Source organism: Cyprinus carpio, chromosome B4 (genome assembly GCF_018340385.1).
Source record: "Cyprinus carpio isolate SPL01 chromosome B4, ASM1834038v1, whole genome shotgun sequence".
Taxonomy (NCBI): domain Eukaryota; kingdom Metazoa; phylum Chordata; class Actinopteri; order Cypriniformes; family Cyprinidae; genus Cyprinus; species Cyprinus carpio.
Window position 1 is genome coordinate 36,278,425 of NC_056600.1, and position 26,794 is coordinate 36,305,218.

Below are 26,794 nucleotides of genomic sequence, written 5' to 3' on the forward strand. Positions count from 1 at the left end.
AAACTGTTGTTTGTATACGTGTATATTTATATATGTTTTAAACAGAAAAAGAATAATTCAAGAAATGTAACCAATTCATTTATTGTCAGCTTGACAATATACAAAAGTGAATAAACTCCAATAAAGGGTGTAACTGAGTTTTGTCATGTGACGTCACAAACCGAACGCGCCACCTGACGTGAACAGCAATATTCAACTCGTTCGATCCATTTCAGCGCTGAACAGCTGTGAGAAAACACGGCAGCACACTCACACTGAACTGCATCCGCAACTGTATTTAACACCGCGACACCTGAGAGAAACGAGACTCGGCGTCTGATTCATATTTACACACATCAACATTCATATGCTTTAACATTCTCTTTGTGATCACAGCATCTGTGCTCTGGACCGGTTTATGAAGCCACACACACACAGTAATATATTTATATATATGAGGCGCTCTACAGCATGTCATCCAGTGCACGTCCAGATCCAGCTGACCTGACCGACCCCCATCCCCACCCTAAAAACCCCCTCAAACACAGCCGGACGCAGAGGTCAGAGGTCAGGTGGAGCCGGCTCATTTCAACAGGTCAGAGCCATAAAATCATGTCCATCCGCATCGACTGTGTTCCTAAAAGCAAACAGCATTGGTAAAAATCTCTTTAAAATACAGCTGACCCCGAGCGCACATCTGTTTCTGATGGACTATAATAGATGAAGTCAGCTGTAGTGTGACTGTGTGGCTGCTTCAGAGGTCACTCCAGGTCCTCCACGTAGTTGGCGGGGTAGAGGCCGACGGTGCCGTCGCTCAGGCGTCCTTTACACCAGCCCTGCTCGTCCTCCTCGCTCATCTTCATCAGCTGATCTCCTGACATCACAACACAATCATCTCAGTCACATGTGCTGCTGGGGACATCATTTAATCGTACATGAAAGTAAACGGCTGAGAGAGAAAACGCATGCGGAACAGTTCATTGGAGACGGATGGTAGGTCTTAAAGTGACAGCAGTCCAATATTCAGTGAAAGAAAATGTAATCAGTTGTACCTGCTTTGAAGCTGAGCTCGTCCTGCTCCTGTCCGTCGTAGTCGTATAAGGCGCGCACCGGCACACACACCTCCGCTGGAGCCGGCTCGTCCTCGAACGGATTGCCGTTAGCGTTAGCGGACGCGAAGGGATTGCCTGCCTCCTCGTCGGAGCCGTCGGCTGTCGTCTTCTCTACAGGACCAGCGCTGAGAGGAGAGGAAACACCACACGCTTCAGACTCAGGAGACAGACCCAGAGCGGGGCAGACAGACGCCAGCAGACCCAGAGCGGCTCAACCGCACATGACACTCCCGCTAGTCTGATTCTCATCACATTCTGTGTAATCAGGTGTCACGTGAGGCTGTGGGCCGCTGTGAAGTGTGTGAGGTCACGTGTGTGTCAGCGGAAGCCATGCAGAGACACACACAGGACCTGAAAGAAACCAGCAGCAGCAGCAGAAACACAAGCAGACAGACAGACAGAGACTGAGAGAGGAGGCTGTGAGGTCACCAACGTTTGTGCGGTCACTTCCTCTCGTTTGACGGCGACCGGGCTGCTCTTGGGCCGCTCCACCACCACCACCGCCGCCGCCGCCGGCTCTTCCTCATCCTCCTCCTCGGCATCCTCATCATCCTCATCAAACGGGTTCAAGCATGCTGCTTCTGAGCTACTGGCCACAACCACGCTAACAACACAGAGACAGTGTTACATCACACACACACACAGCCAATCACACCAGACACGACTCGGCTCAGCCAATCACGCGGCTCTATTCACATGACATGTCACACACCACCAGAGCCAGCGCTAACAGACAGAGCGCTAGTGTCAGATGCTCAACTGACAGAACTGGTTCAGATTAACACTCATCACAATACGATCACATGACGCTTGTTTATAAACGCTTGTTGACTCTGAGCCTCAGGTTCACGGGCACCTGATCTGACTCATGAAAACAACTAATCTTGCTTCGCTCAATTACAATTATGACTTCAGTCCATATTATGAGATACCAACTCATAATCACTTAAATCAAAATGGTACGATAAAAGTCACAGTTAAGAGTCGAAATCCTCCTGTAGTAAAAAGTCAAAATAATGAGATACTGTCTTTAATATGAAAATTATTCTTAATTATAAGATAAAAAGCTGAAATTATGAGATAAATCAGAATTGAGATGAAAAGTCAAGCTTGAGTTAAAAAATAAGACTAAAACCATTTAGACATGTCATAAATATAATTTAGTATCTCTTAAGTTGAATTTATTCTCATAATGATGACAATATCTCATGATTTCGACTTTTCTCTCATAATTTTGAGATAATTGAGTTTTGAGTTTCCTCAATTATGAGAGTACCTCAGGATTTCAGCTTTTTATGGCTTAGTATCTCATAATTACAACATTTCTCAAAATTATGACATTATCTCAGGATTTTGACTTTTTATTTCATAATAATGATTTAGTATCTCATAATTCCAACTCTCTCATAATTATTTCATGATCTTGTAATTTTGATTTCCCCCTCATAATTATTACAGTAACTCAGGATTTCACCTTTTTAACTCATAATTTCATTTTTTCTTTTAGCTTATAAATCCCGGTATAGTATCTCATGATTTTACCTTTTCAATTTACAATTACAATTTACCAATGTATGCTTAGGTGGCAGAAATGGGCTCCCACACATTTCTTTCTTTCCCCGAAAGCACTTTAAACCATCTCTCTCTGCACTTCTGAGATTCTGAGTTGGGATGTTTCTGTAAACGAGCCCCTGGAGAGGCTCCCGCCGCGGTGGCTCAGGAACAGGAAACAGAGGTCAAACGTCAGAGTCAGTGAGGAGAGAGCATGCGAGTCTGTGCTGGGCTCTGACGGACTCGATCATGATGAGGATTCACTCCAGTACACACACTATAGTGACACGCCTGCACACGAGCACACTGCCTCACTCACACACACGAGCACTCGCTGGATACCTGACGTGTTTCTGCTCACCTGCTGCTGCTGGTTTTAGAGGTCTGCTCTGTGCTTTGACTGATCCCTGTCAGAGTGACTCCATCAGTGTGTTTCCTCTTGGTTTCTCGTCGGGTGAGCGTTCGGTTCAAGTCCATGGACCATTCCTGCACCACAAACACACGGCCCTTCAGCCCTTCCTGTCTTTTCTGATCAATGTGTGAAACAGCTTTAAGCTTCTGGCTTCACACAATCAAAGTGGATGGAGATCAAAGTCCAAAATGACAAAAAGCAGCATTAATCAAATCATTTTTTCTTTATAACACTTGTGAATTCATACCTTGCTTTGTGCGAGGAACAGACTGAAATTTAGGACTTTACACTCTGAAAACCTTTCCCTCCACCACGGACTTAGTATCTCATAATTACGACTGTATTTCATGATTTTGACTTCTCAATTTCAACTTTAGTACCTCATGATTTCAACTCTTTTAATTACATTTAGCTTTTTCATAATTAATACTCAGTATCTCACGATTTTGTCTATTTATCTCATAATTCTGACTTCGTATCTCATAATGATGACAATATCTCAACTTTTCTCAACTCAAAATGATTTCACCATTTATAATTATAACTAATACTTCATGATTTTGACTTTTTATCTCATAATTATGGCTTAGTGTTTTATAATTATGACGTTATCTCGTGATAATCTCATTTTTTATGCTATGTATCTCATAATTATGACAGTACACATGATTTCAAGTTTTTAAAATTATATTTTGCTTTTTATAGTTATGTCTTAGTATTTCACGATTTTAAATATTTATCTCATTCTTTCAACAATACAGTATCTCATAATTATGACAGTATCATGATTTCAATTTCAACTTTTTTCTCATGACAGTATGATTTCAACGCTTTTTATAATTCTGAATAACATTTCATGATTTTGACTTTATCTTGTTCTTTTGATTATTTATCTCATAATTATGGCTTAGTGTTTTATGAGTATGACAATATCTCATGATTTCAAATTAAAGAATTTACATTCAGCCTTGTTATAATTATGACTTAATATCTCACTCTTTTGGTTGTTTAGCTCATAATTATGACAGTATCTCATGATTTCAACTTTTTAAAAATATTTACATTTTTACCTATTTATCTCATTCTTTCAACTATTTATCTCATAATTATGGCTAATTATGACAGTATCTCATGATTTCAACTTTTTATAATTAAATTGAGCTTTTCTACAAAAAGGACTACATACAGTATTTCATGACTTTTAAACTTGTTCTTTTGACCATTTATCTGATAATTATGACCTTTTTTTTCATGTGTCAACTGAAAATCTTTCCCTCCACCAGAGCTCTCAAATTTCATTTGTGCTCATGATAGACTAAAGCTATGTAAGGTCAATAACATTATCCCGGCAGAAAGAATGAATAACGTCTTAAATGTCAGTCTGTTCCTCACAAAAGGCATCATATGACACTGACTATGAGTCATATGAACTGTTGCTGACACGTTTATGGTGATTACGTGCCACTTTTGGTGTTTGTCAGCCCTGTTGACGTTCTCTGTATGTTTTGTGATCCGCAGGAGAAAGTCACATGTGTTTGGAGCTGTTTACAGCTCTCTGTGTGTGTCGTACCTCAAACTGAGGCCAGTTCATGGGCATGCCGGGCCCGTGGTTGGAGCGGAACCACTTGAGGTCTTCCTGTGCATCGGCTGCCTGGATGGTGTCTTCCAGTGTGTGATAGACGGTCGAGTACCTGAAGGAGAGAGACGTTTAACACGTGTCAGTCGTGTGAGAATAACAACTAGCAGACTATCACAGCTGGAGGGTTTGCATGAGAAGAGTGACTCATCCCAGCGCTTTGCATGCTGGTCTCAATAACAGCGCTCCTGTGCTTCTCTATGCAAATGACGACAAACCACCCTTCGGTCTTAACCCAGGCATAGATATGTAGATGACATGACGTCAGGTGCTCACTTGTGATTGGAGGAGAGGTCGAGGTGCTGCTTGACGCCCAGCAGCAGCTCTTTGAAGAAGCTCAGTCTCTTGTCCTCAAACTGCTGCCACTGTTCGAACACCTGCTCCATGTTCTCCATGTACTGAGGGGTCACCTTATCCAGCTCCTCCAGAGACTTCTTGTAGCGCTCCTTCGTCTGCAACACCACACAAACACACGCCATCACAAACACTGCAGCTGCGTATGCAGATTGGCTCGACTGACCTGAAATAAATGCTATTTTTAAAGCTATTTGGGTGTAAAAACAATGAGACTTATTTTGTTGTTAAATTGACGTGCTATTGTATAACGTATGTATATCAATTTTGTTTTTAATGCTATTTAATGCTTTCAGACACCTTGAAAACACAAGACCTGTCATAGCCCTGCTTTGTCCACAATCCACTCCAAACATGAGATATTTCAAGGCTTACATGATGAGAAACAGGATGCCTCTTGTTTTGTGGTTCTATATAAACATACAGTAACTTTCACTTTGTCATAAATTCCTCTCTGGTGAAAACACTGCAACAACACTATAGAGTGCACATTTACAAACATCTCAATTCAAGCGAAGCAGCTAGCCAATCAACAGAGAGCTCATTTGCATACAGAAGTTTTAAAGGAACATCAGAGAGAGGCGGTTTGAGGTTGAAGAAACCACTGACCTTCTGAACTTCCTGCTGGCACTTCTCCACTTTCTCCTGCAGCTTCTTCTGGGCCTCTGGGTTGTTATTCTCCAGCTTGCTTGAATTCTCTCGGCTGGTGGCGGTTTTCTCCTCCTTACAGGCGTTGTGGTAGGCCTTCTTCATCGCATCCACCTGCCGCCATCATTATAGTGAGCCAAACATACTACAGTAACGTATTCATAATGCATCAGAGAACACCAGCACAGAGGGCACGCATGGATGGACACCTTGCAGATGTTTTTGGGCCACACCAATCTCGCACACTTGACAGAACAAATAAAACGCAAATTTACACTCAAGCCCTCAAAAACATAACCATGAACATCTTTGTTCTGATGACCGCACTTACAGATGTAATGGTTAGGCCTATTTATTATTCATGATTATTATTTACATACATTTCTTATCCAAAGTGACTCAAATAGTTTAAGGAATCAGAAGACTTTAACTTGTTTTTTAAGAAATAAGATTTTTTTAAATAAATATTTTAAGAATTTTTATTTAAGAGATCAGAATTAGAATCATTTTTAAGGATTTTTTTTTAAGGAATCTGAGTTAGAATTATGTTTAAGGAATTTGTTGAGGAATAATAAGAAATAAGAAATTCCTTAGACTTTTAAGGAACAAGAAACAGAATAACTGATTTTTTTAAGGATTTTTTTTAAGGAATCAGAAGTACAATGATCATGATCCTGCTGTTTGTTGGTGGGGATAGTAAATATTAATAAATTATAATAAGTAATATTTATTATAAGAAAATAACTATTTATTAATTAACAGATCTTTCTCAAATGATTCTACATTGATGAAATGTAGCATAATCCAGCAAACTGAGTTTATCGGTTGTGGGTGAGGTACTATCATCAGTCTCTAACAGTCCCATGTACAAATAAGTTGAACACACCCATATTTATTGTACAAATAAGCTGAACACACTGTAGCACATGCCCTGAAGCGTCCTGACAGTGTTAAGCCTGTGTTTGCTGACTGTGTGGAGTTGTTGTGCTTGTACCTCCTTGAGTTTCTTGGCCCAGGGTTTCTGTGCCTTGCGAAAGCCATCTTCAGCTTCTTTGGTCTCCTTGAAGCCACCAATCATCTGTTTGTGATAAGCTTCCTTCTGCCAGTTCTTGACTTTCTCCAAGTCCTCTCCCGTCAGTGCAGCCTTCACCTCCATGTGCAGGTCGCTCACCTTCTCGGCCTCGGTCATCAGAGCAAACCACGCTCGCTCCACCGTCCCATACTGAGGCCCTAGAGGAGACCACACAGACAAGATCTTTATTCAGACGATCCGATCCAATGATACTGCTGCCTTTGTGCTGCTTCATCCACATGTCGTCCTGTTTGCTCCTAATTAGCTGATTTGAGACTCAAGAACATCTCTTGGTCACAAGCACTTTTCAAAAACAGCATTGACAGACATTAGTTTCCCAGGTGTACCACAGGGTTCGGTCCTGGGCCCTCTGATATTCTCATCGTGCTGTAAACACTCCCGACGGACCGGCTGTGGATGACCTAACCTCAAGTGAGCAAAACTGAGATTAAGCAAAAGGGAGGGCACTACACTCATCTGGACACATTAATAAGTGTTTGGCTACCATGAAGGTCTCATAACAAGCTACTACTAACCTACTGAGGCATACACTCTAAATCAGGGGTGTCCAAACCTGATCCCGGGGGGCTACCTTCTTAACCTTAAATACCTCTTTTGCACAATATCATGTACAGTTATTACGTATAGTACTTGAATAGTCTGTCCTAGGTTATGTGTATGCATAGTCAACTATTTATAGTATATGTATAGTTAGATTACTGCTTCAGATAGTTAGCTATGTAGGTCTAAAATTGTTCTTATGTCTAGTGTTGTATGTTTATATTTATGTCCTGCGAGATACGACATTTCAATCCACTGTATTTTCACACATGTTGCGGAATGACAATAAAGCTCAACTTGACTACTGTCCTGCAGAGTTAAGCTCCAGCCTAGGGCTACACAATTATGACGAAAACTGTGTCGATAATTCCCTTGAAATTGTGATTGCGACTATTAATTACAATTATCACAATTTACAATGAATGATGTTTATACCATTGTTTGAACTGCATGCCAATAAACAAGCTGAAAACACTCAAACTGAAAAATTAGTATTGCTTTCTATAGTATTAAGCTGCAAATCTTAAATATACTTTGGAGTGGTTTCTTCTTTAAATAAACAAAAAGTAAAGATATGCATGGTTTTATAATGTTATACTAAAACTAAAGTTAAAACAAATGGAGGAACCCTTTAGATAACCTAAAGAAAGAACAAAACACATCTTAAGCACGCAGAATAACATGAGCAGATTTCGATCGATTAGTTGTCGCTTTAAATTTGATTATGTAATTGTGGCACCTGTAACTGTAATGCAGCCCCAGTCAAACACATCTTAACCAGGTAATCAATTACTAGAAACTTCCAGGCTGGTGTTTTGGAGCTGGTTGGAAATAAAATACACAGGATATTGGCCCTCCATGAACTTGACTGGACACCCCTGTTCTGAACATTTTGTGTATATTAGTTAATTTTGTATGTATTATCTGGCTTGCCTCAGCCTGTAGAAATGAAGCATTTCACTTTCATTATTGATAAATTGTTTATGGCTGAACCATTAAAACATCATCATGTGATATTGATTTAAACTTTGATTTGAAATAAATTCACAGTTTTGTTTTTGACGCTGGTTTGAGAACGCCACGCCAGAGAGACTGAAGTAGCTTGAAGTATGAGCAGAAAAGTGCAATGTAAGCTACAAGGTATTAAAAAAAGAAAGCCAGTCAGAACGGAAACACCTCTGTGTTGACTCTCTGCTACCATGGCTACATTTAAATACGGTCTTTAGCTAACACCAGAAGACAACTGTGTGTGCGCTATCAAGAATCACCACAGCAAGCATCTTTCCCTAAACTGCACGAAGAACTAAAGAACAATGCTGAGTGCAAACCGAGCAAGCTGGATACAGGAATGTTATGAACCCAAGATAACAGCACATGATCAGGAAACAGCACTGCCATGATATCTGCATGAACATTACACAACGCTGATACAAGAGCCAAAGATCTGTCCTGAACATCTGCAGCAAAGCCCTCAAAGATTCACATCATTACTACTGAACAACGAGCCCCATGTATTAGCATTAGTGAACTCTCCCGGTCAAACGTGCTCCATCTTATCTGATTACTGATGTGAATCTTGGCTGACTCGAAGCAAAACATCAGATAAATGATTTAATCTATAAACTGAAAGCTCAAAGCATTCATATTTATATCACAAAACAGTGTTCAGACTCTAGAATCTGATTGAATGAGACATTCGGAGGTGGACTATTTGATTCTTCTTCATAATCAGGTAATGTTTCTAGAAAGAATAAGTGAAAACATGACTGGCAGTGCTTGAAATGAGTTAGTGGAGCCTGTCGTGACTCGTAAGGCGTGTAGTTTGACGTTCACAGTGCTGTACGTGGTAGTTTAAGCTTTTAAACGCACAGACCTCATATTACACTAAGAGTCATGTAAGTGTGATCACTGTTCCCCTCTTGAGAAGCACAGCTTGGCTTTCACTTCCACAATATACGGTTTCCTCAGAAGATCCCCATTCTGGCCAGCAGCCCGTTACAGGGTGTTAGGGGAAGTGAGGTTACACTCCGCAGCCTGACTAGTGTGATCTAAAGATAGCGACGCTGACTTCCTCAGACGCAGCTGTGTGAGGTGTTTTCTGGACTGTCGATGGATCAGTGTGTGTGTGTGTGTGTGTGTGTTCACCTTTCTCCACCAGCTGTCTCCAGCGCTTGGCCCACTCGGTGAGCTGCGTGGCGTAGCTCTTCTCTATGCGTGCGCGCTCGTGCAGGCAGTTCATCAGGTCGTTACACAGCCGGTTCCCATCGTCCACGCGCTTCACCGCACGCTTGTAGTTGCCCACCTGACGGAGGGAGACGCCTGAGCATTACAAACACACCACGCTAGCAGAGAAACACGCACAGACGAGCGCTACGCACCTCCCAGAAGCTGTCGCTGGAGACGTCCACCAGAGAGTCGGTCAAGTCTGACATGCTGAAACACAACAAACACGGAGATGATGTTCACAATGATTTCTGTGTCAAATACATGCTGTTCTTTCGATTTCGTCAAACAATCCTGAAAAATAAAATGTATCACAGTTTTCACAAACATACTGAGAAGCACAACTGTGTTCAACATTGATAATAATCAGAAATGTTTCTTGAGCAGTAAATCATCATATTAGAATGATTTCTGAAGATCATGTGACACTGAAGACTGGAGTAATGATGCTGAAAATACAGCTGTACATCACAGAAATAAATTAACAGATATTCACATAGAAAAAAGCTATTTGAAATTGCAATAATATTTCACTGTTTCTACTGTATTTTTGGTCAAATAAATGCAGCCAAGGGACTCATTCAGAAACATTAAACATCTCATTGAACCCAAACAGTTAAGGCATTTTCATGAAAAAGTGACAAAAATATTAAAAAGATAATACATTTGGGAATTAAACAGTGTCCAAATAAAGGTGTAAATGCAAATGTTAAAAAAATGAATGAAAACTGGGTCGTATCATGTCAAATCCACCTGGGGTCCCCAGCCGAAAGCTTTGATTTGATCATATTTTTCTGGTCAAATACATAATTGAAGAAGAAAGCCAAAATATTAAATGTCATGGATGAATATTTATTTACGGAGTAATGCAGTATTTTGTAGAGGAGGTTAAAATAAATTACACGGGGTTATAAATGACTTCAGAAAGATGGCAGCATCATAATGTTACTTTCACACAGAGATTAGTAGCTCTATTAGTCGAATCTGTTGACTTTAGCAATCTTTGTTGCATTATGTGCCAATGGTGACAGATCGGAAATGAGGAAACAGCCCTTCTTCAAGAATGTTTAAGATATCTTCATATGCTTTTAGATTTTAGTTCCAAACTAACTTTTCTTTTGGCATCTTCATTTTTAAGGCCCTATATGGCTCATTTCCAGAAATACTGGGATCTCAATACGGCTACAAAAAAGCAAGTTCAATTGTACACATTTTCAGTGGACAAAAACCAACTGATCCTTTTCTTTGACTCTTTTACCTGCCCGGTGTCTTTAAACATGCTGCTCATTCATGTTATAACCAGACTGGCCATGAAAGTGCTGACGAATCTACATAACTGCATTAGAAGAACAGAGAACAGCTTCTTTATTTAGTCACATCTAGAGAGAATCAACAAGCTACTGAACAATTCTGGTTTAAATCTGATTCCACTTAAAGAGTCAGTTAGTGAGTGTTCCGAGTCATTAGATTCATTAGTGAATCACAGGGCTAATTCACTAAACTGAGCTTGTGAATCACTACAGCGATCGTGGAAAACATCTCAACACATTAACTGAGGGACACAGTCTTCAGGTTCTTAACCTTCAGCACCGAAAACATGAAGAGAAACCTCCAGAGTTTCAGTTCAGCTGAACAGGAGGGCTGTAAACACAACACTCTTTCCGGGGAAGTGATGGAAATTCCTGCCATTCTTCCCGCAGCGTTCCTGAGCCGCCGTAAGCTGCTTTAACACACACACACACACACACACACACACAGTTTCCATGAGTGAATAACTCCAGCAGCGTAACAGAATCAGATGTGTCAGTGTGAGAGACAGAATCTGAACACACAGCTGTGAAGACTCTGATATTTCCCTGTTTAACTCTACGACATGGAATCAGCGAGCCGTGTGGTTTTATTACAGCTCTGAGCTGCTCTGTAAAGGCAGAGGCTGTCGGAGAGAAAGACTGGGAGAGCTGCTGATGTGACTGTTGTGTAGTGCGCTAACAGCTTACGTTCAGCTTCTCACTTCTGCTGATTGTACTCAGAACTGCTCACAGAGCTTACTTCCTGCTGTAATCCAATGGAAAACTCCTACTGAGATCTGAACTTGCGGGTCAGTGTCGTCTTGATCGTCTGACAGATCAGCTGTGTGTGTGTGTGTGTGTGTGTGTGAGCGAGCGAGAAACTGCTGGTCAATCACAGCTGCAGCTTCATTGTGTTTCCCTGAACAGAGCGAGAACAGAGTCACACATGCTTTATCATCCAACAACAACAACAACAACAACTCCCTGATGCAGTCTCACACACACACACACACACACACACACACACACACTCATGTCGTTACACACTGAACACAGCTCTATCAAATCACAAAGCACAGTTTAATGCTCAAAGCATCCAAAAAATTCATTACAAAATGGAGAAGTATTAGAAATACTTTAGCACTAAACAATCACTAATTAACTGAAATCATGAAACTCAACATCAATTTAATAAAGTTTAACAAACATTATTTTTAGGACCCAGTGGAATTTAATTTTTTCCCCCAAACCCTGTGGATTAATTTTTCTGGATTTAATTGTAATAGTAAAGTTTGATTATAGCAATAGAAAGGAATGTCTAATTAACTGAAATAATGAAACTTATATGAATAAAAAAAAAAGTATTAAAAGTCTTTAAAAAAATTATATATATTTTTTTAAGGGCGCAATTAAATCAGTTTATTTTCCCCCAAATTCTGTTTTATTTTTTCCTGGATTCTATTTCAATGTTAAAATGTATTTTCAAATTAAAAACGAATGTCTAATTCACTGAAATTATGAAAGTTGTATAAATCATATACTTATGAAATTAGTTTTATTGTATTTTCTAAACTGTGTTTGAATCATTCTGATTTCTATTTTAATGACTTCATTATATTAACTTAGACGTACATCTAATCAATTGAATTCATAAAACATTAACAGTTTAATAATTACATTATTTTTTTTGTTCAATAATGGTGGCCTATAAAGTGTTTTCTGTTCAGAAATGCTGTGTCGTCTCTTTTAATTTACCTGGTGGTAATCATCTGTTTTTGGCAAAACAAGCTGGGTTTGAGTCGAGTTTATTTCCTTTCATGTAATGATTTTTGGTTTTAGTCTTAGTTAACAATAATCTTTATAAACCAAGTATAAAAAAAAATCGCCTGCGATAACAACGTAATGGTTGTTTTCATGATGTGCAATTTGACATTATCATGTATTTTGCAAAAGCCAAACAAAACACACCTAGTGCACACAAACATGACGTGATGACGTCTAGACTAGTTCATCACTGCATAATTAATCAGCATCACACAGAGTGCTGTTTTTCTCCAAAAATTACCATGATTTCAAATGTAATATTGATTTATTACAACCGTTCAAAACACAAGAAGTTAACTGAATGTGAATGTGACTCAAAGGATGATGGACACTTTTAGAAAAATGGCTTTATAAAGGTAAAAATGCCCATAAAAGGTCCAAGTAAATGTAAACTTATGGGAAAAGATTCATTTCTATCAGTGACATCACACAGAATATGAAGAATATGAAAAACTTCAGGAGTCATCTGTCCACAGCAGTCCTTAAGATATCAGCACAATAACACGAATTACCCTTACTGATTAAATCACAGAAAATACTGAGATATTATGTTTGTCCATACCACACCACTAAAACCAAGTCCTAAAAACTACAACACTTCAAGAAAGTGATTTGATGTAGTTTTCATAAATGTACACATTTTTTTAGAACTTTTTACTCTATGGTTACACCACATGACATTTTTAGACTGATGTTTTTCCTGAAAACAGCGTAAAACCCCACACGAAATCAACAGAGTCTGTGTTTTGAGGACTTCCCCGTACACACAGTCACCTACAGCGAGGGATCTCCAGAGTGTCAATCACACACCAGTGTGTGTTCTTCAGAGAAACACAGCTCGACACCATTTCACCCCATCTTAACCACACCCCTTACACCTATGAACACCAGGAACAACAGAACCTCCAACACACACACACACACAGAACCTCCAGCACCACCAACACCACACACACACACACACACACACACACAGAACCTCCAGCACCACCAACACCACACACACACACACACACACAGAACCTCCAACACACACACACACACACACACACAGAACCTCCAACACCACACACACACAGAACCTCCAGCACCACCAACACCACACACACACACACACACACACACACACACACACATATAGCTCTGAAAAGCGCTCTCGTAAGTGCCAGTGATGACAGAACATGTTGTGAGTGACACGTTAGTCAGACTGGATCCGTGCACACACCTGTGACGCCACTGGAGCAGGCGGCTCCACTCGTGACGTCACCACGCCGCGATATGACGTCACAGCGACAACAGCCCCAGAGTAAGTAACTTCTCACTTCTGGACTGACCTGAAGGAGACCGAACTAACCGAGTTAAACACGACTAAGATTATCAGCAGTATACAAGCAGACCTCAGGAGAAGCCGCGGGAGTGAACGCGCCCCGCCCTGCCGCGCTCTTCCTCTCTCACACACACACACACACACACACACACACACACACACACACACACACACACACAGTGCTTTACATGAGTTATGAGCGATGAACACATAAATTGTGTGTGTGTGAGAGAGAGAGAGAGAGAGAGAGAGAGAGAGAGAGCAGAAATCAGCGCGATCCGGGGAGCGACGCGCGCGTTCAACGCGTCCCGCGGCTCATAGCGTCACGAGAAAGACGGAAGCCGCTTTAAAAGCTGACATTAAAGACCTAAAGCGCCACATGATTGATAAATGTTTAGGCAGACAGAGATGATCCGTCACCAGCGATAGATCGCTCGCGGGAGTCCGCGCTCAGCGACAAACGCGTCCAGAAAAGTTTCCTCAGACTGCGCCAGAAGTGCGCAGAGTGTCCCCCCAGTCCCTCAGTGCCAGCGAGCGCGGGGTTCATCCTCACCTGAGTGCGATTCGGTCCAAATCTGTCGACGAGAGCGTGACTTTCTCCGCTTTTCATCGATATTCATCGACTGACTGAGTCAAAGCGGCGGAGGCGCACCTCTCTGACGTCACATCCCCGCCGCGCGCGCAGCTCGCTCGCGCTGCACTCACAGCTGCACCAGACCATTACACTGACATACATTACATTAACATACATTACACTCTTTAACACGGTCACCGATCACATTCGACATTTAGCTTCATTTCCTGGAAATTAATAAGTTCCCGTTCACACACATTACGAATATGAAATAATTAGAAATAAAATATATCTTTATGTCTTCATGTCAAACCGAGACTCTTTTCATTTAAAAAACAACAACCCCGTATTCTCTGAAGCTGACGTCACACTTCACTTTGGTGTTTTTTTTTTAATCTGATATAATGCGACTTTAAAATAGTTTTGTTTAAACAGTAACAGAAACGATGTAAATAAATCTGACCTGGCGTTATCTTAACCACCAAAGTGATAAAGGAGACAATAAATCTGTAATAAATAAGAAAAACACACAATGTGTACACAAGATGAAAACATATACAATGAAGAATACGTGAAATAAAGCAAATCAGTACAATTGATTAACCATTTGGTATGGTGTACTGGTATTTTGCAGCTAGTTGCAGGTGAAGATTGATCAGGTTTATTCAGAAATCAACACGTCCAGCAGCGGGGCATGTGTGGTTAGTTGTGTTCATGTGCTCCTCAACAGATATCACAGAGATAGGTTATTCAGTTCAGAGGACAGGATTCAGTAGAACCCTCCACGTATCAAATGACCACCGCAAGCCTCGTGTACACTGAGACACAGAGGCTACAGCACCTGATCTTCTCCTCGTCTGGATTCTGTGACTCTCAGCTGCAGAAACCACACATGTGTCTCATGCAAGCTATTTCAGGAGTTTCCCTCCAGTCCTGAATTAGATCTGAGCTCATGTTTCATCAGCAGTGTGTTTAATCCACAGACAGCACCTGCGCTCTCTCACACACACACACACACCTCGTGCACTGTAGAAAATGCAGCTGCATATTTTTCAGTTTACGAAACCATTCGAGTCTCAAACAGTGAGAAATGCAGTTCCCTTTCACACCATCTCTCGGTCTCTCACCAATCACAGCACGTCTGGCTGCAGGGCAGACCAATCACAGCTCATGACCAGGAGCCCGCCCCGTCCTTTATATACGGCTGTGATCTCGGAAGCAGCATGCTTGAGCTCTTCCCCGTGAAGCCTTTCCTTCCACACCTAGGCTGCTCTGCTCCGGTTCTCAGACGGACGTCACGTGGTGCAGGTGCAGTCTGTCGTGGATTGTTTGCTCGTCACGGAGTGTCTTCTCTACTTCACTTTCAGCAGCGCAGCCTCTAGTAGATAACGCATCCAGGTGAGCGTTACGTGTGGCCTGTCCACCATGCAGCGCTGTGATCCACCTCACTCCGGTTCATTCCAGCATCTGTGGCTATATTCATGACAGGACCCACTTAATCCAAACACCAGTCTGTTTTACACACAAGTGGGGGACAGTTAAGAAAGTTTAACTGATCTAACCTGCATGTGTTCAGACTGTGAGAGGAAAGCAGAGCCCACACAGACACAGGGAGAACATGCAGACCCACACTGTCCCTGCGGTGGCTCCAACCTGGGACCCTTACAGTGACACAACAGTGCTGACCACCGAGCCACTGAGATTTGATTATCTGATTATGTACTGATGCTGAATAATGAATATTATTTGTGATTAATGGTGTTTAAATCATACGTTTCCATATAAGCTATGTATAATGGCTGTAATAACATAGTGTTTAGTTTATGTAACCGCTATAATCCTGTTCCACAAGCGCCACCTTCTGGCAAAGAGTTTCATTTACTTTTATTCACATTCACATTACATTTACATTTATCCAAAGCGACTTACAAATGAGGACAATGAATTTGCATATTCCCTTTTATTCACATGTTATGAGTAACAGTGCTGTAAATGTTAACCGGCATAACAAGGAAATTCGAAATTCAACATAAATAAGGAAGCTAAGTAAGTACAATAAATAAATATCGGGGGTATGTGCGGGTGGAGGGCTAGTGTAAAGCTGTAGCCCAGGGGCCTCGGGTTATCTTAAGGTGCCCTGCCTGTCAGCACATGAACATTTAGAGGATGCTCAGAGAGAACATTATGTGAACTTCTGGAGAAAACACTACATGAACATTTAGAGAGTGTTCAGAGGAACAACCGTTTGAAGTTGTTTTGGTTCACTGGATTGTGTCCATTGGTGCAAATGCAAATCATACACACAGAGATCATGATATAGATATAACCGACAGATGGCTCAACATACTGACAGTTCAGCTGTTTCAGCTTTCTTCAGACTATCTGGTGGTATTTGCAATAGACCACCTCATGCATATAAGGATTTCCTTTATTAATTTATGAGGGAAATTGTCACCAATTATAATAGAATTTTAATTTTGGGGATTTTAATATTCATGTGCGCTGTGACTCCAAGCCACTTTCAAAAGACTTCCTCTTTACAAATTCCTTAATATAAATTATTCCTCAGAACAAATTATTGAGACTGTCGGCCCTGACCTGATTGTTATTAACAAATGTCTTTATACTGGGACTGTACCTGCTGACTAAAAAAACAAAAAAAAACAAATTTGCATTCACATTACTGGCTAACTTTTTCTATTTCAAATTTGTCTCTTCTTTCCAAAATTTTTGAGAAAGTGGTTCTAAATCAACTTCAGTCTTATTTGACTATCAATTCAATTTTTGAAAGAAAGTTTTAAATCCTGTCACAGCACTAAGTCAGCTCTTTTACAAGTTTTGAATGATATCATGCTAATTACTGACTCTGGGAAGTGTATGGCTCTGGCTCTGTTAAACCTCAGTTCTGCCTTTGATTTAGTTGACCATAATACTCTTATATCACGTCTTGAAACATGCGTTGGCCTTCGGGGCATGGTGTTGCAGTGGCTTCGTTCATATCTCACTAATAGTAGGTATGTTGTTAGTATTGGACACCAATCCTTATCTGAAATATATTTAAAGTCTGGTGTTCCCCAGGGCTCGATTCTTGGTCTATTGCTGTTTTCCCTTTACATGCTTCCTCTAGGATCCAGTTTAAACAAGTATGGGGCCTCTTTTCACCTGTATGCAGATGACACCCAAATCTATATCCCCTTGAATTGTGAAAACAAGCAGGCTTTAAAGTATAAAGTATAGTGTTTTACTGCTAGTTCACATGACAACTCAAAATCAGAGGCGATCGTGCTTTTTCTGTTGGTGGCCCTACGTTATGGAAAAGTCTCCCAGTTCATAACTGCTTTTTACTTTATCTACTTTTAAGTCTACTCTTTTTTTTTTGGCATTCAATATTTCTTGACTTGCTATGTAATGAATTTCTGTTTTGATGAACTTCACCCATTTTACAGTTTGTATTTTATTGTTTATCATTTCCTTTATCTGTTTTCTTTTGTATACTCTGTGCAGCACTTTGGTCAACTTCAGCTGTTTAAAATGTGCTATATAAAAAACATTAGGGCTGCCCTCGACTAAAGATTTTTCTGGTCGACTAGTAGTCGTTCATTTTTAGCATTTGTCGACTAATCAAACGTTTATTAATAAGCCATTTAAATCATAATAATGAGCCTTTAATTGGCTACACAGCCTAATAAGCGCTCAAGCGCATGCATAAAGCTTGCCACAGCACACCGGCAGAAATAATAATTATGAATGTGTCAGAGAAAACAGTAAGGAGGCTGCATTAACATTTTAAAAATGTATTGATAAACTAGTGCTTTCTTTGTTTTCAGCGTAAGAGATGATCTCTGTAGTAGTGGATGCGCCTGTATGCACGTTTCATATTGATAACATAATCTAAGAATATTTGTTTTCCATTCGAATTGGTTCATCTGAAAGTTCGCTCTCTATAGATATATTTATCATGTCTGTAAGGCAAGTATACACAGAGTTTTGGAGTTTCACGCTTAAGTTCACGGAGACCGAGACGGCAGAAAGCGCATCCTATTTGCTTTCATTTGACAAGAAAGCAATGTGTTGTTGTTATTGTGAATACACACAAATAAACAGAGTCTTCACAGATCAAAAGATGTATGACTCTTATCTGTATGAGTAAAAATGACTTTTTAGAGCAAGTGATCACTCTGGCGCCTCCACCTGTCCTGCAGTGAGAGCGCTAATGTTCAGCTTCCACACAGACACTTATACAGAACAGCGCATATTTCTCAGGGATAACGTTAACGCAAACAGCTGTGTAAAGCTGCTGCTACTAATATATTTCAGATGATAAGCCATATTTAAGGTTGATGAATGACAGGCGAGCGTTTGGATGTCCTGCCCGATGTACTATATTACCACAAAGACCAGCCGTTAACGATCTGTCCACTTCCTGTGGATTTAAAAAAAAATCTGTGACAAAGCGACTAAAAAACTTTTGGTTGACAAAGCCTCTTCTCTTCTCTATTAGGGGGCAGCCCTAAAAACAATGTATTGTATTGTACTGATATCTGTGAAGGTTTATTCTTTACACTGATCAAACACATTGAGACTTGAGCTTAAACAGTCCAGACTGAGAGCATACGCTCAAATCCAGCTGTGATCAGTCAGTTAAATATATAAACACACACACATGTATGTAGATGAAGCTTCACTGCATCAGTCTGTGTCCTGTGCTCTTCAGATATACTCATACGCTCATGCAGACTCGGCTGTATCATGCAGGGCACGTCATCATCTCTCAGTTCTCCAGATGTGATTTCACTTCCAGGTGGCCGGGAAGGGCCTGACGTTGCTCGACCTGCTGCCCTTTGACCCCAGCAGCTGACCCGAGCGGCTCCTGAGGTCCCGTTCAGCGCTCTCGCTCAGAGCCTGCTCCTCATCGTAACTGTGAGAGACAGACAGATAGAACAACACATTACAATCATCAATTTAAATTCTAATTATCTCTAAATACAGTTTAGTAGTATTACAGTGATATTTCTTAATTGATTTATATAAATAAATATTAATAATAATTGCAATTAGATGTGTTTTACTAATTTGTTCTGTCTGGAATGTTTTCAAACAAAATATGAATTTTAGTGCATAAACTTTGAGTTTCAGATGAGAAAGATGGTAGCAGAGTGAAAGGTGCACATCTCTTTTCTCATATTTAGACTATTAATGTGTTTGTCACTTACATTAGTTGTGTTTGTGGGCATATTCAGCGAGCAAAAAGTGTGAAGAGTGTGAAATATAAGAAAGATGCTAAATATACTTTTAAGATAAATCTAAATATGTAAAAATAATAATAATAATAATAATAATAACATGATGTGTATGTTGATAGTCTTGACACGTTTCTAAAGTTAGGTTATGCATGTTTTAGACGTTTTTTAGAACATGCATAATAAGAGTTGATTCCTGTTGTCGCTGTGCAGTTATCGTACAGAAAGCACTCTGATCTCTGATGGATGTGTGACAGCTGTGAACACAGCAGGACAGTCACTCACAGCACTTGGTAGTGTCCCAGAGCCTCTTTGGGCAGACTACGGTTCCAGCGGCAGTCTGGGATCTCGGCGTTTGGTGTGACGATGTTCAGCGTGTCGTTGATCAGGTTGTACTTCAGGATGCGGTCGTTAGCCGTGCTGGAGGTGAGCGAAGGAGACGCGTTCACCTGACACACACACACACACACACACCAAAAAAAAAAAAATGTAAAAAAGTGAATATCTAAAACTGAAAGCTAATTGAGACGCTGAAGTAAGAGTGAAGTGCGTTTTCACCTCGATCAGCCACGGCTTGAGTTTGTCGTCGATGATGATGTCGTAACCGTAACACTCGAAGCAGTGCTTGTCGTTATTCATGACGGGCTGCAGTGAACAAGAGCAATACATTCAATGCATGATTATTCACTTTAATATGATGATCCTGCTCTTGCTGTGAATGATTAAGCTTTGTTTTCATTGAGATGCTGTGTTGTCGTGATGTTGACGTACAGCCACAGCTTTGAGGGACTGGACGATGATCCAGTGGATCTGATCAAACAGGTGATTGGTGACGTCCCGTCCTCTGGTGCTCTCCAGATACAGACGCAGGTTACTGACCGTCCACTTCCCACCGTGGACATGATTATAGTCATCCTGCACTCAAACACACACACACACTATATGAGCTGCACGGTCCTCTTAAAACTATCCCAGCACTTACCAATGTCTGAATGTCATTCATCACAAACAAAGCCTCAGAGAAAATGTTCAGATCCTGCAGCATTTGATGAACCACAATCACACAAATACACTATATGGACAAAAGTATTGGGACCCACCTCTGAATGACTGAATTCAGGAGTTTCACTCAGACCCGCTGCCACAGGTGTACAAAATCAAGCAATAGCCATGCAGTCTGCACGGGTTGTTCTGAAGAGCTCAGTGAGTTCAAGCTTGGTACTGTGATAGGACAACATCTTTGCAATCAGTTGGTTTGGAAATTTCATCCCTGCTACATATTCTAATTCTGTTGAAGTGGTCACTCACTCTCCCACCTACAATCTCTGCCAGCACTGAGACTTGAACCTTTGGGTTTCTCGGTCAGATTCTCTGACCATTAGGCCTCAACAGCCCTTGGTGTGTGAAGAGTCACCAACGCTCTGCTGATTCCAGAGTAAGAGCAGAGCAAGGCAAAGGCCAACTTTAAATCCTGATTGGTTATTGTCCAGCAGGTCGTTCTGTGAAAGGAAGGAGGACACTTGGTTGAACACAATGCGTTCAAGTGATTTTGTGATGAAAGGGAGGAGAGAGAGAGCATTCTGTAGTTTTAAACAAGTGAGATGTCTAGTGTAGGTTTTCTGAAGAGTTGAGGTACCCCAGCCTGCTCGGATGTGATGGGAAAATGCCTGTGAGAAAAGATGTGTTGATGATGTGCGACCGCTGACCGCTCTCCAAACTCAGGAGAAAAGATCTGTCAGTGGACACAGTAAGAGCGTGCAAGTGTTTTCTCTTTCTATTGTTTAGAATACATATCTGCTTGTAGAGAGGATTAATGTGTTGGCTGCTTAATGTATTTAAAATGTCATGCTGATTGTGCATGTTGTTTGCAGTTAGCTGAAATTAGAATATACAAAAAGACCTTTTAACACCTGTTACTTTGCGCTGGTTAACCAACGTTCTCCACGAGCACTGGACTAAACTCAGGACAGCAGAGAGAAAGTGTTGAGAATCAAAAGTCTCAGCTGACCTCAGCAATGCTATGCTTGTTTTCCACCAGGTTCATGCTGCCAGAACTTCTTTATTCATCAACAGGGCATCAGATACAGGCAAACTCTTTAAAGTGTTGGCCTCTCTCCTCTGTCCTGCTCCGCCTCCTCCCACTAGCTCTTTAACAGCTGATGATTTTGATAAACTGCATCCACCAGCAGTCAGTTCTCAGCTCCACTCACCCAGCGACTCACTTCACACACTCACAGCTGATCATCTTCTCTCCTGCTGGTGTAATGATCAGGTGTCCCAATGCTTCTGTCCATATAGTGTCGGTCTGATGCACACTAACTTACGCCGTGCTTCTGGATGGCCACGTTGGTGAGGTGCACGAACATGTTGTCCAGCTCACTGGTGCTCGGGGTGTATTTGACCGTGCAGAACCGGCAGAATCCCAGTTTGTACCTGACAACACAAAGACCTTTAGTGTAGATCAAGAGATGCGGTGGTGAATCAGTTATTCCAAACAGCTGTGAATTATCATTATTCAGTCCCACCAGGATTTCACTGCTGATATTTTCCACTCTTTTTTTTTTTAACGACAGACAGCAGCAGGTTTATTATACTGCTGTCACTTTAAGACCTAATGCACAAATTAAATATTCTGATACACATGCGATTCCTTTACCAGCTAGCTGTTTATGTTCATTTAAGACATAAGCAACTGCATTTTTGTAAAAACTCAGCAAGACAGGCATTTGGACGTTTGGACTGTGTGTGTGCACTTCAGGTGTGCGCTGGCTTGTTGGGATTAACTCCTGAAAATAACTCTGACTGCAAAAAAATTGACATTTTGTTGATTTTGCATCGTGTTCAGTGATTGCAGAATTACAAAAAAAAAATGATGGCTTATTATTATTATTCAAAATATTTCTATTATATTAAATTATAAAAATTTGAGAAATCAGTAAAGAAATTCATTACTATTGCAATAAAACATTTGTACTATAAATTTAAAGATACTGAAAATCCCAAATCATGAGCTCCTCATGTGTAGATGAACACAGTTGCACGCTTCACGCAGAAACAGACTTTATAATTATATCATGCTAATCAAAGCCTTGTCAGTTTGATAATCACACTAAACTAGGCCTAGGCCTATATCATGTTCTCACAATCATGCATCATTAGAATTCATGAAGAAGTGTTGCTAACTGGAAAGTAACACTTTCATATGCTCATGGCTAAGATGTTAATACTGTCCTTCACACAGCTAATACACAGCCCTGCTAGCTTGTAAAGCGCAGTCAGAAGCAATCCATGAATTAAATAAGTGTATCTTAAAACATAAAGCCATTTTGCAATTTCACCATTCAAGCGGTCCACTCACTCTACCAAATGAATCGTTTTCCTCAGATTTACTCAATTAATGCACATTCTCTGAGGTCTGAAAATACTGAAATCCATCTAAATGCGGAAGACTCCCCGTCTGCGAGCGGTGATGGAGATACTCACATGTAGCACTTCAGCGGCCTGTAGCTGGTGACCAGCACATAGAGCCGCAGGTCGAACTTCTTCCCTCCGATCAGCAGCGGGTTATTGATGTACAGGGAGATGACGTAGGCCTCCTTCCCGCTGTTGGCCGCCACAAACCTGTCAAAGCACAGCATCTCAGACAGAAGGCCACATCTGATCACAGCGGATCAAGCTCGGGAGATCGGCTCACGTGGAGGTGCGGCTGTCGCGAGACCACTTCTTGATCTGAGACAGCTTGTTGATGAGGAAGATGCCTTTGCCCTGCGCCTTCCCACACGGCTTCATGATCCACGTGCTGGACGGACTCTTGCGAAACTCCTCCACGAACAGGTTATAGTCGGCCGGCAGCATGAACGTCACCGGCACGAAATCTGTCCCGGAGTCAGAGCGTCAGTCACAGCACATTCAGAGCCTATGGCACACAAACAGAAGCGGCGGCGAGCTTTACCCAGGTACAGGTGCTTCCCGTTCTCGTCCTTCTCCGCTAGAGGACTGGCCTCCTTCTCCAGCTCCTTCCTGTAGCGCTTGATGTTCTTGATCATCAGGTCCTTCCTGGTCAGCTCGTAGTGGTTGGGGAAGTGATTGACCATCTGGTCGTCGGACAGACGGTAGCCGGTGTCCACGCTGAACACGTTACGGATGGTCTGGATGCTCATCCTGTCACATGACGGGACCACACGACTGTCAACACCTCCGTCTGACAGCAGCGACACCATCAAACCTGTGCTATCATAGCATCACTGAGATACTGCTAGAGATTTCACTGATGTTAAACTACTACTGCAAACTATAGCTACAAGCAGAAATCATGGGGCCAATATGAGGAGCATCAAACCAACTTCAAAAATGAGTAAAGACAACATAAGAAGATTTTAGTCAAAAATCATAAGTACAATCACTAGCAATATGATTTTGACTAATAAGCATCATAGAGTGCAGTCAATCTGTCATGAGCAATCAGAATCAGAATCAGGGGAAACAAACCTTTTATTTCTAAACCTCAAGGTTCAGAAGTTATGAACATAAACATGAGCTGTTGGTGGCGCTAGAGGGTTTGAGTTAGAGACACCAGATGATTAATGTTGAGACTGTCCTCGGTCTGTGTGCCAAATTTCATAACTTTCCTGCAAATGCTTTTATGGACTGCCTTAGACTCCAAGAGCAGAACCTTCAGTGTTTGGCCCCTAAATATTAGTATAAATAACTATGTTAATATCTCTATGATACTAAAATAACACTGGCTTGTATTCATTTTCATTTCATTTGAATTCCTTTAGTACTGCAACTTAAAACAGAAATGTGAAATGTTGAAATGAGAAACTAGCTGGTTTTTTAAATCCTGTCTTAATTTTGTTTAGTTTTATCTCAGTTAATGTTTATTTTATTTCCAGCAGTGAATGTGTGTTTTATGGTTTACTTCTAGTTAAAGGGACAGTTCACACATATAGGACGACTCTGCTGACCACAGAAGACGTGATTCTGGAGAATGCTGTCAATCAGACAGCTGACTTAGCCTTGTTTTCTCCACACGGTGGACGTCAGTCATCAGAAAGTCTTCTTCTGTGTTCAGCAGAAACTCACACCGGTCTGGAACAGCTCTAGTGATCGGTCAGGCCTGGAGCACACACTGATACTGTCAGGGTTATATCTGCACTAGTGTGAAATGAAGTCTTGCCAGTAGAAGTTCCAGTCGTCGCTGTCCGTCACCTGCATCCATCCTCTCTTCTCAAAGTTATTGATCAGCACCGACTTCTCGATGTCCGTCACCCACTTCACCTTCCCAGCCATCTCACACACACACACACACACACACCTGAAAGACACACAACACATTCAGGCTCTCATCACAGATCAAAACACTGCTGGAGAGCGATCACACACAGCTCCAGGATAATAAACTTCTGTCACTGAATAATGCACGCAGGTATTATATTTCACATACAAACACTTACTGATATTGCTCGTTTGTTTTAGCTTCGAACACGTGATGACACGAGTATGTGTGTGCACATGATAATTCAGTGAAGCCTCTGATAATACAGCAGAGGTCCGCGGTGTGATTCAGGACTTCTGTGTCACAGTGATAGAAACACCGACTCTCAGCGAACACACATTAACTACAGTCACTGCACGTGTATTATTATCGTCTGTGAGATCAGCACTCGTGAAGAATACTCACGATCACAGCTTCATCCTGAACGCTGCTTCTTTCAGAGGATCACAACAACAGCTGCGACGGCCCATAGCAACGCGCTCCGCTTCCGCCTCGCACGCGCCGCGTCATTTCCGGAGAGGATGGACTAAGCGCCGCCTGCTGGACCTCTAGAAACGATCCTCGAGACATTTATCATGTTTCTGGACACACTGAGCCATCACGCATGTGAGAAACAAAACTCACACGAATGCATGAGGTGATGACGCTAACTAAAAACTAAAAGTGTAAAAAAGTGTAAAATAATAATCATAATACGTTTTTAATCAATAAAATTATAGATTTTTGTTCAGTAATTATACTGGCACTAATATGTTGTTTTTAAAAATACAGAGAAAATATTTACAAAAAGTAAAGATTCTGAAAGATTCTTCCACTGTTTAAAAAAGTTCATAATAATTTAATATTGTAGTTACAATGAAAATGATATTTTATTAAGTTAATATGATGTATTTAAACATGATTTTATCATAAATCTGGTGATTATAGGTGGACACCCAGATTAATAAACGGTATTGATCATTTGAATCGGATCATGTCATTACATTGAATGTCAGCCAGTTATTAATAATCGTGTTAATTGTGTCCTTGAGCACTTTTACCTCAAACTCTTTCACACATTCTTCAGTTACTGAAGTTGACTGGTTGTCTCAGAATAGATTCTGTAATTTTACTGATTTCTTTTTTTACATGAAACAAAAATACATAAACTGATCACGTTTAAAACATACATTGAATATTAGCTCACATTAGCACAAGAACAACATAAAACCTGTTAAAACACGAGACATGCACTGAAGTAATAAACATCACACATTTAATTTATTTACATATAAATACATCAATATTCATCACGAATTAAAATCTGATCAAGTTTATTTTTCAGTGTTTTATTATTTGTGCACAAAAACAGAGAAAATCAAATGATACATTATAAAAATTACTTTGAGTCATGTTTGTGAAGTTAATAATAAAACACTGATGTGACAGTTCAGTGTGTGTTGTGTTTGGGGACCACCAACTCATGGGGACTTGTGTCACTGTGAGGACCCAATATGCAAACAAGCTTATAAACCATACAGAATGAGTTTTTGTGAATGATAAAAGTCACAGGTTTCTTTTAATAAAACCTAAACTCTTCCCCTGCACGTTTTTCAATTTAAATTTAAATTCAAAGAGATAAGATAGTCACATCGTTTTGGATACATTTTATTGGCATCCAAAACAATGTGAACATGACAGAGTGATAATTAATTCCATGCGATATAATTAAATC

General features: G+C 40.8%; 2 protein-coding genes across 3 annotated transcripts; both read right to left on the bottom strand.

The window, feature by feature from the left end:
• Window positions 1-65: 65 nt before the first annotated feature.
• pacsin2 (protein kinase C and casein kinase substrate in neurons 2) lies at window positions 66-14,698 on the bottom strand. Of its 2 annotated transcripts, XM_042722560.1 has the most exons (11): window positions 14,542-14,698; window positions 9,704-9,758; window positions 9,471-9,627; window positions 6,687-6,922; window positions 5,654-5,806; window positions 4,967-5,142; window positions 4,625-4,745; window positions 3,004-3,128; window positions 1,525-1,695; window positions 1,032-1,216; window positions 66-853 (listed from the first exon to the last, which is right to left on the bottom strand). In XM_042722560.1, exons 2-11 carry the CDS (start codon window positions 9,755-9,757, stop codon window positions 741-743), a joined length of 1,491 nt encoding a protein of 496 aa, XP_042578494.1. In that variant the 5' UTR covers window position 9,758; window positions 14,542-14,698; the 3' UTR covers window positions 66-740. The 2 variants fall into 2 exon arrangements, with proteins under 2 accessions (XP_042578494.1, XP_042578495.1); XM_042722561.1 differs by lacking the exon at window positions 1,525-1,695.
• Window positions 14,699-16,494: 1,796 nt separating this feature from the next.
• On the bottom strand, window positions 16,495-25,635 carry ttll1 (tubulin tyrosine ligase-like family, member 1). The gene is made up of 11 exons (XM_042722563.1): window positions 25,486-25,635; window positions 25,257-25,376; window positions 24,982-25,119; window positions 23,755-23,963; window positions 23,497-23,677; window positions 23,286-23,423; window positions 22,127-22,235; window positions 20,574-20,717; window positions 20,361-20,447; window positions 20,088-20,251; window positions 16,495-19,480 (listed from the first exon to the last, which is right to left on the bottom strand). The coding sequence occupies exons 3-11, from the start codon at window positions 25,092-25,094 to the stop codon at window positions 19,354-19,356; spliced, it is 1,272 nt and encodes a 423-aa protein (XP_042578497.1). The 5' UTR covers window positions 25,095-25,119; window positions 25,257-25,376; window positions 25,486-25,635; the 3' UTR covers window positions 16,495-19,353.
• Window positions 25,636-26,794: the final 1,159 nt, after the last annotated feature.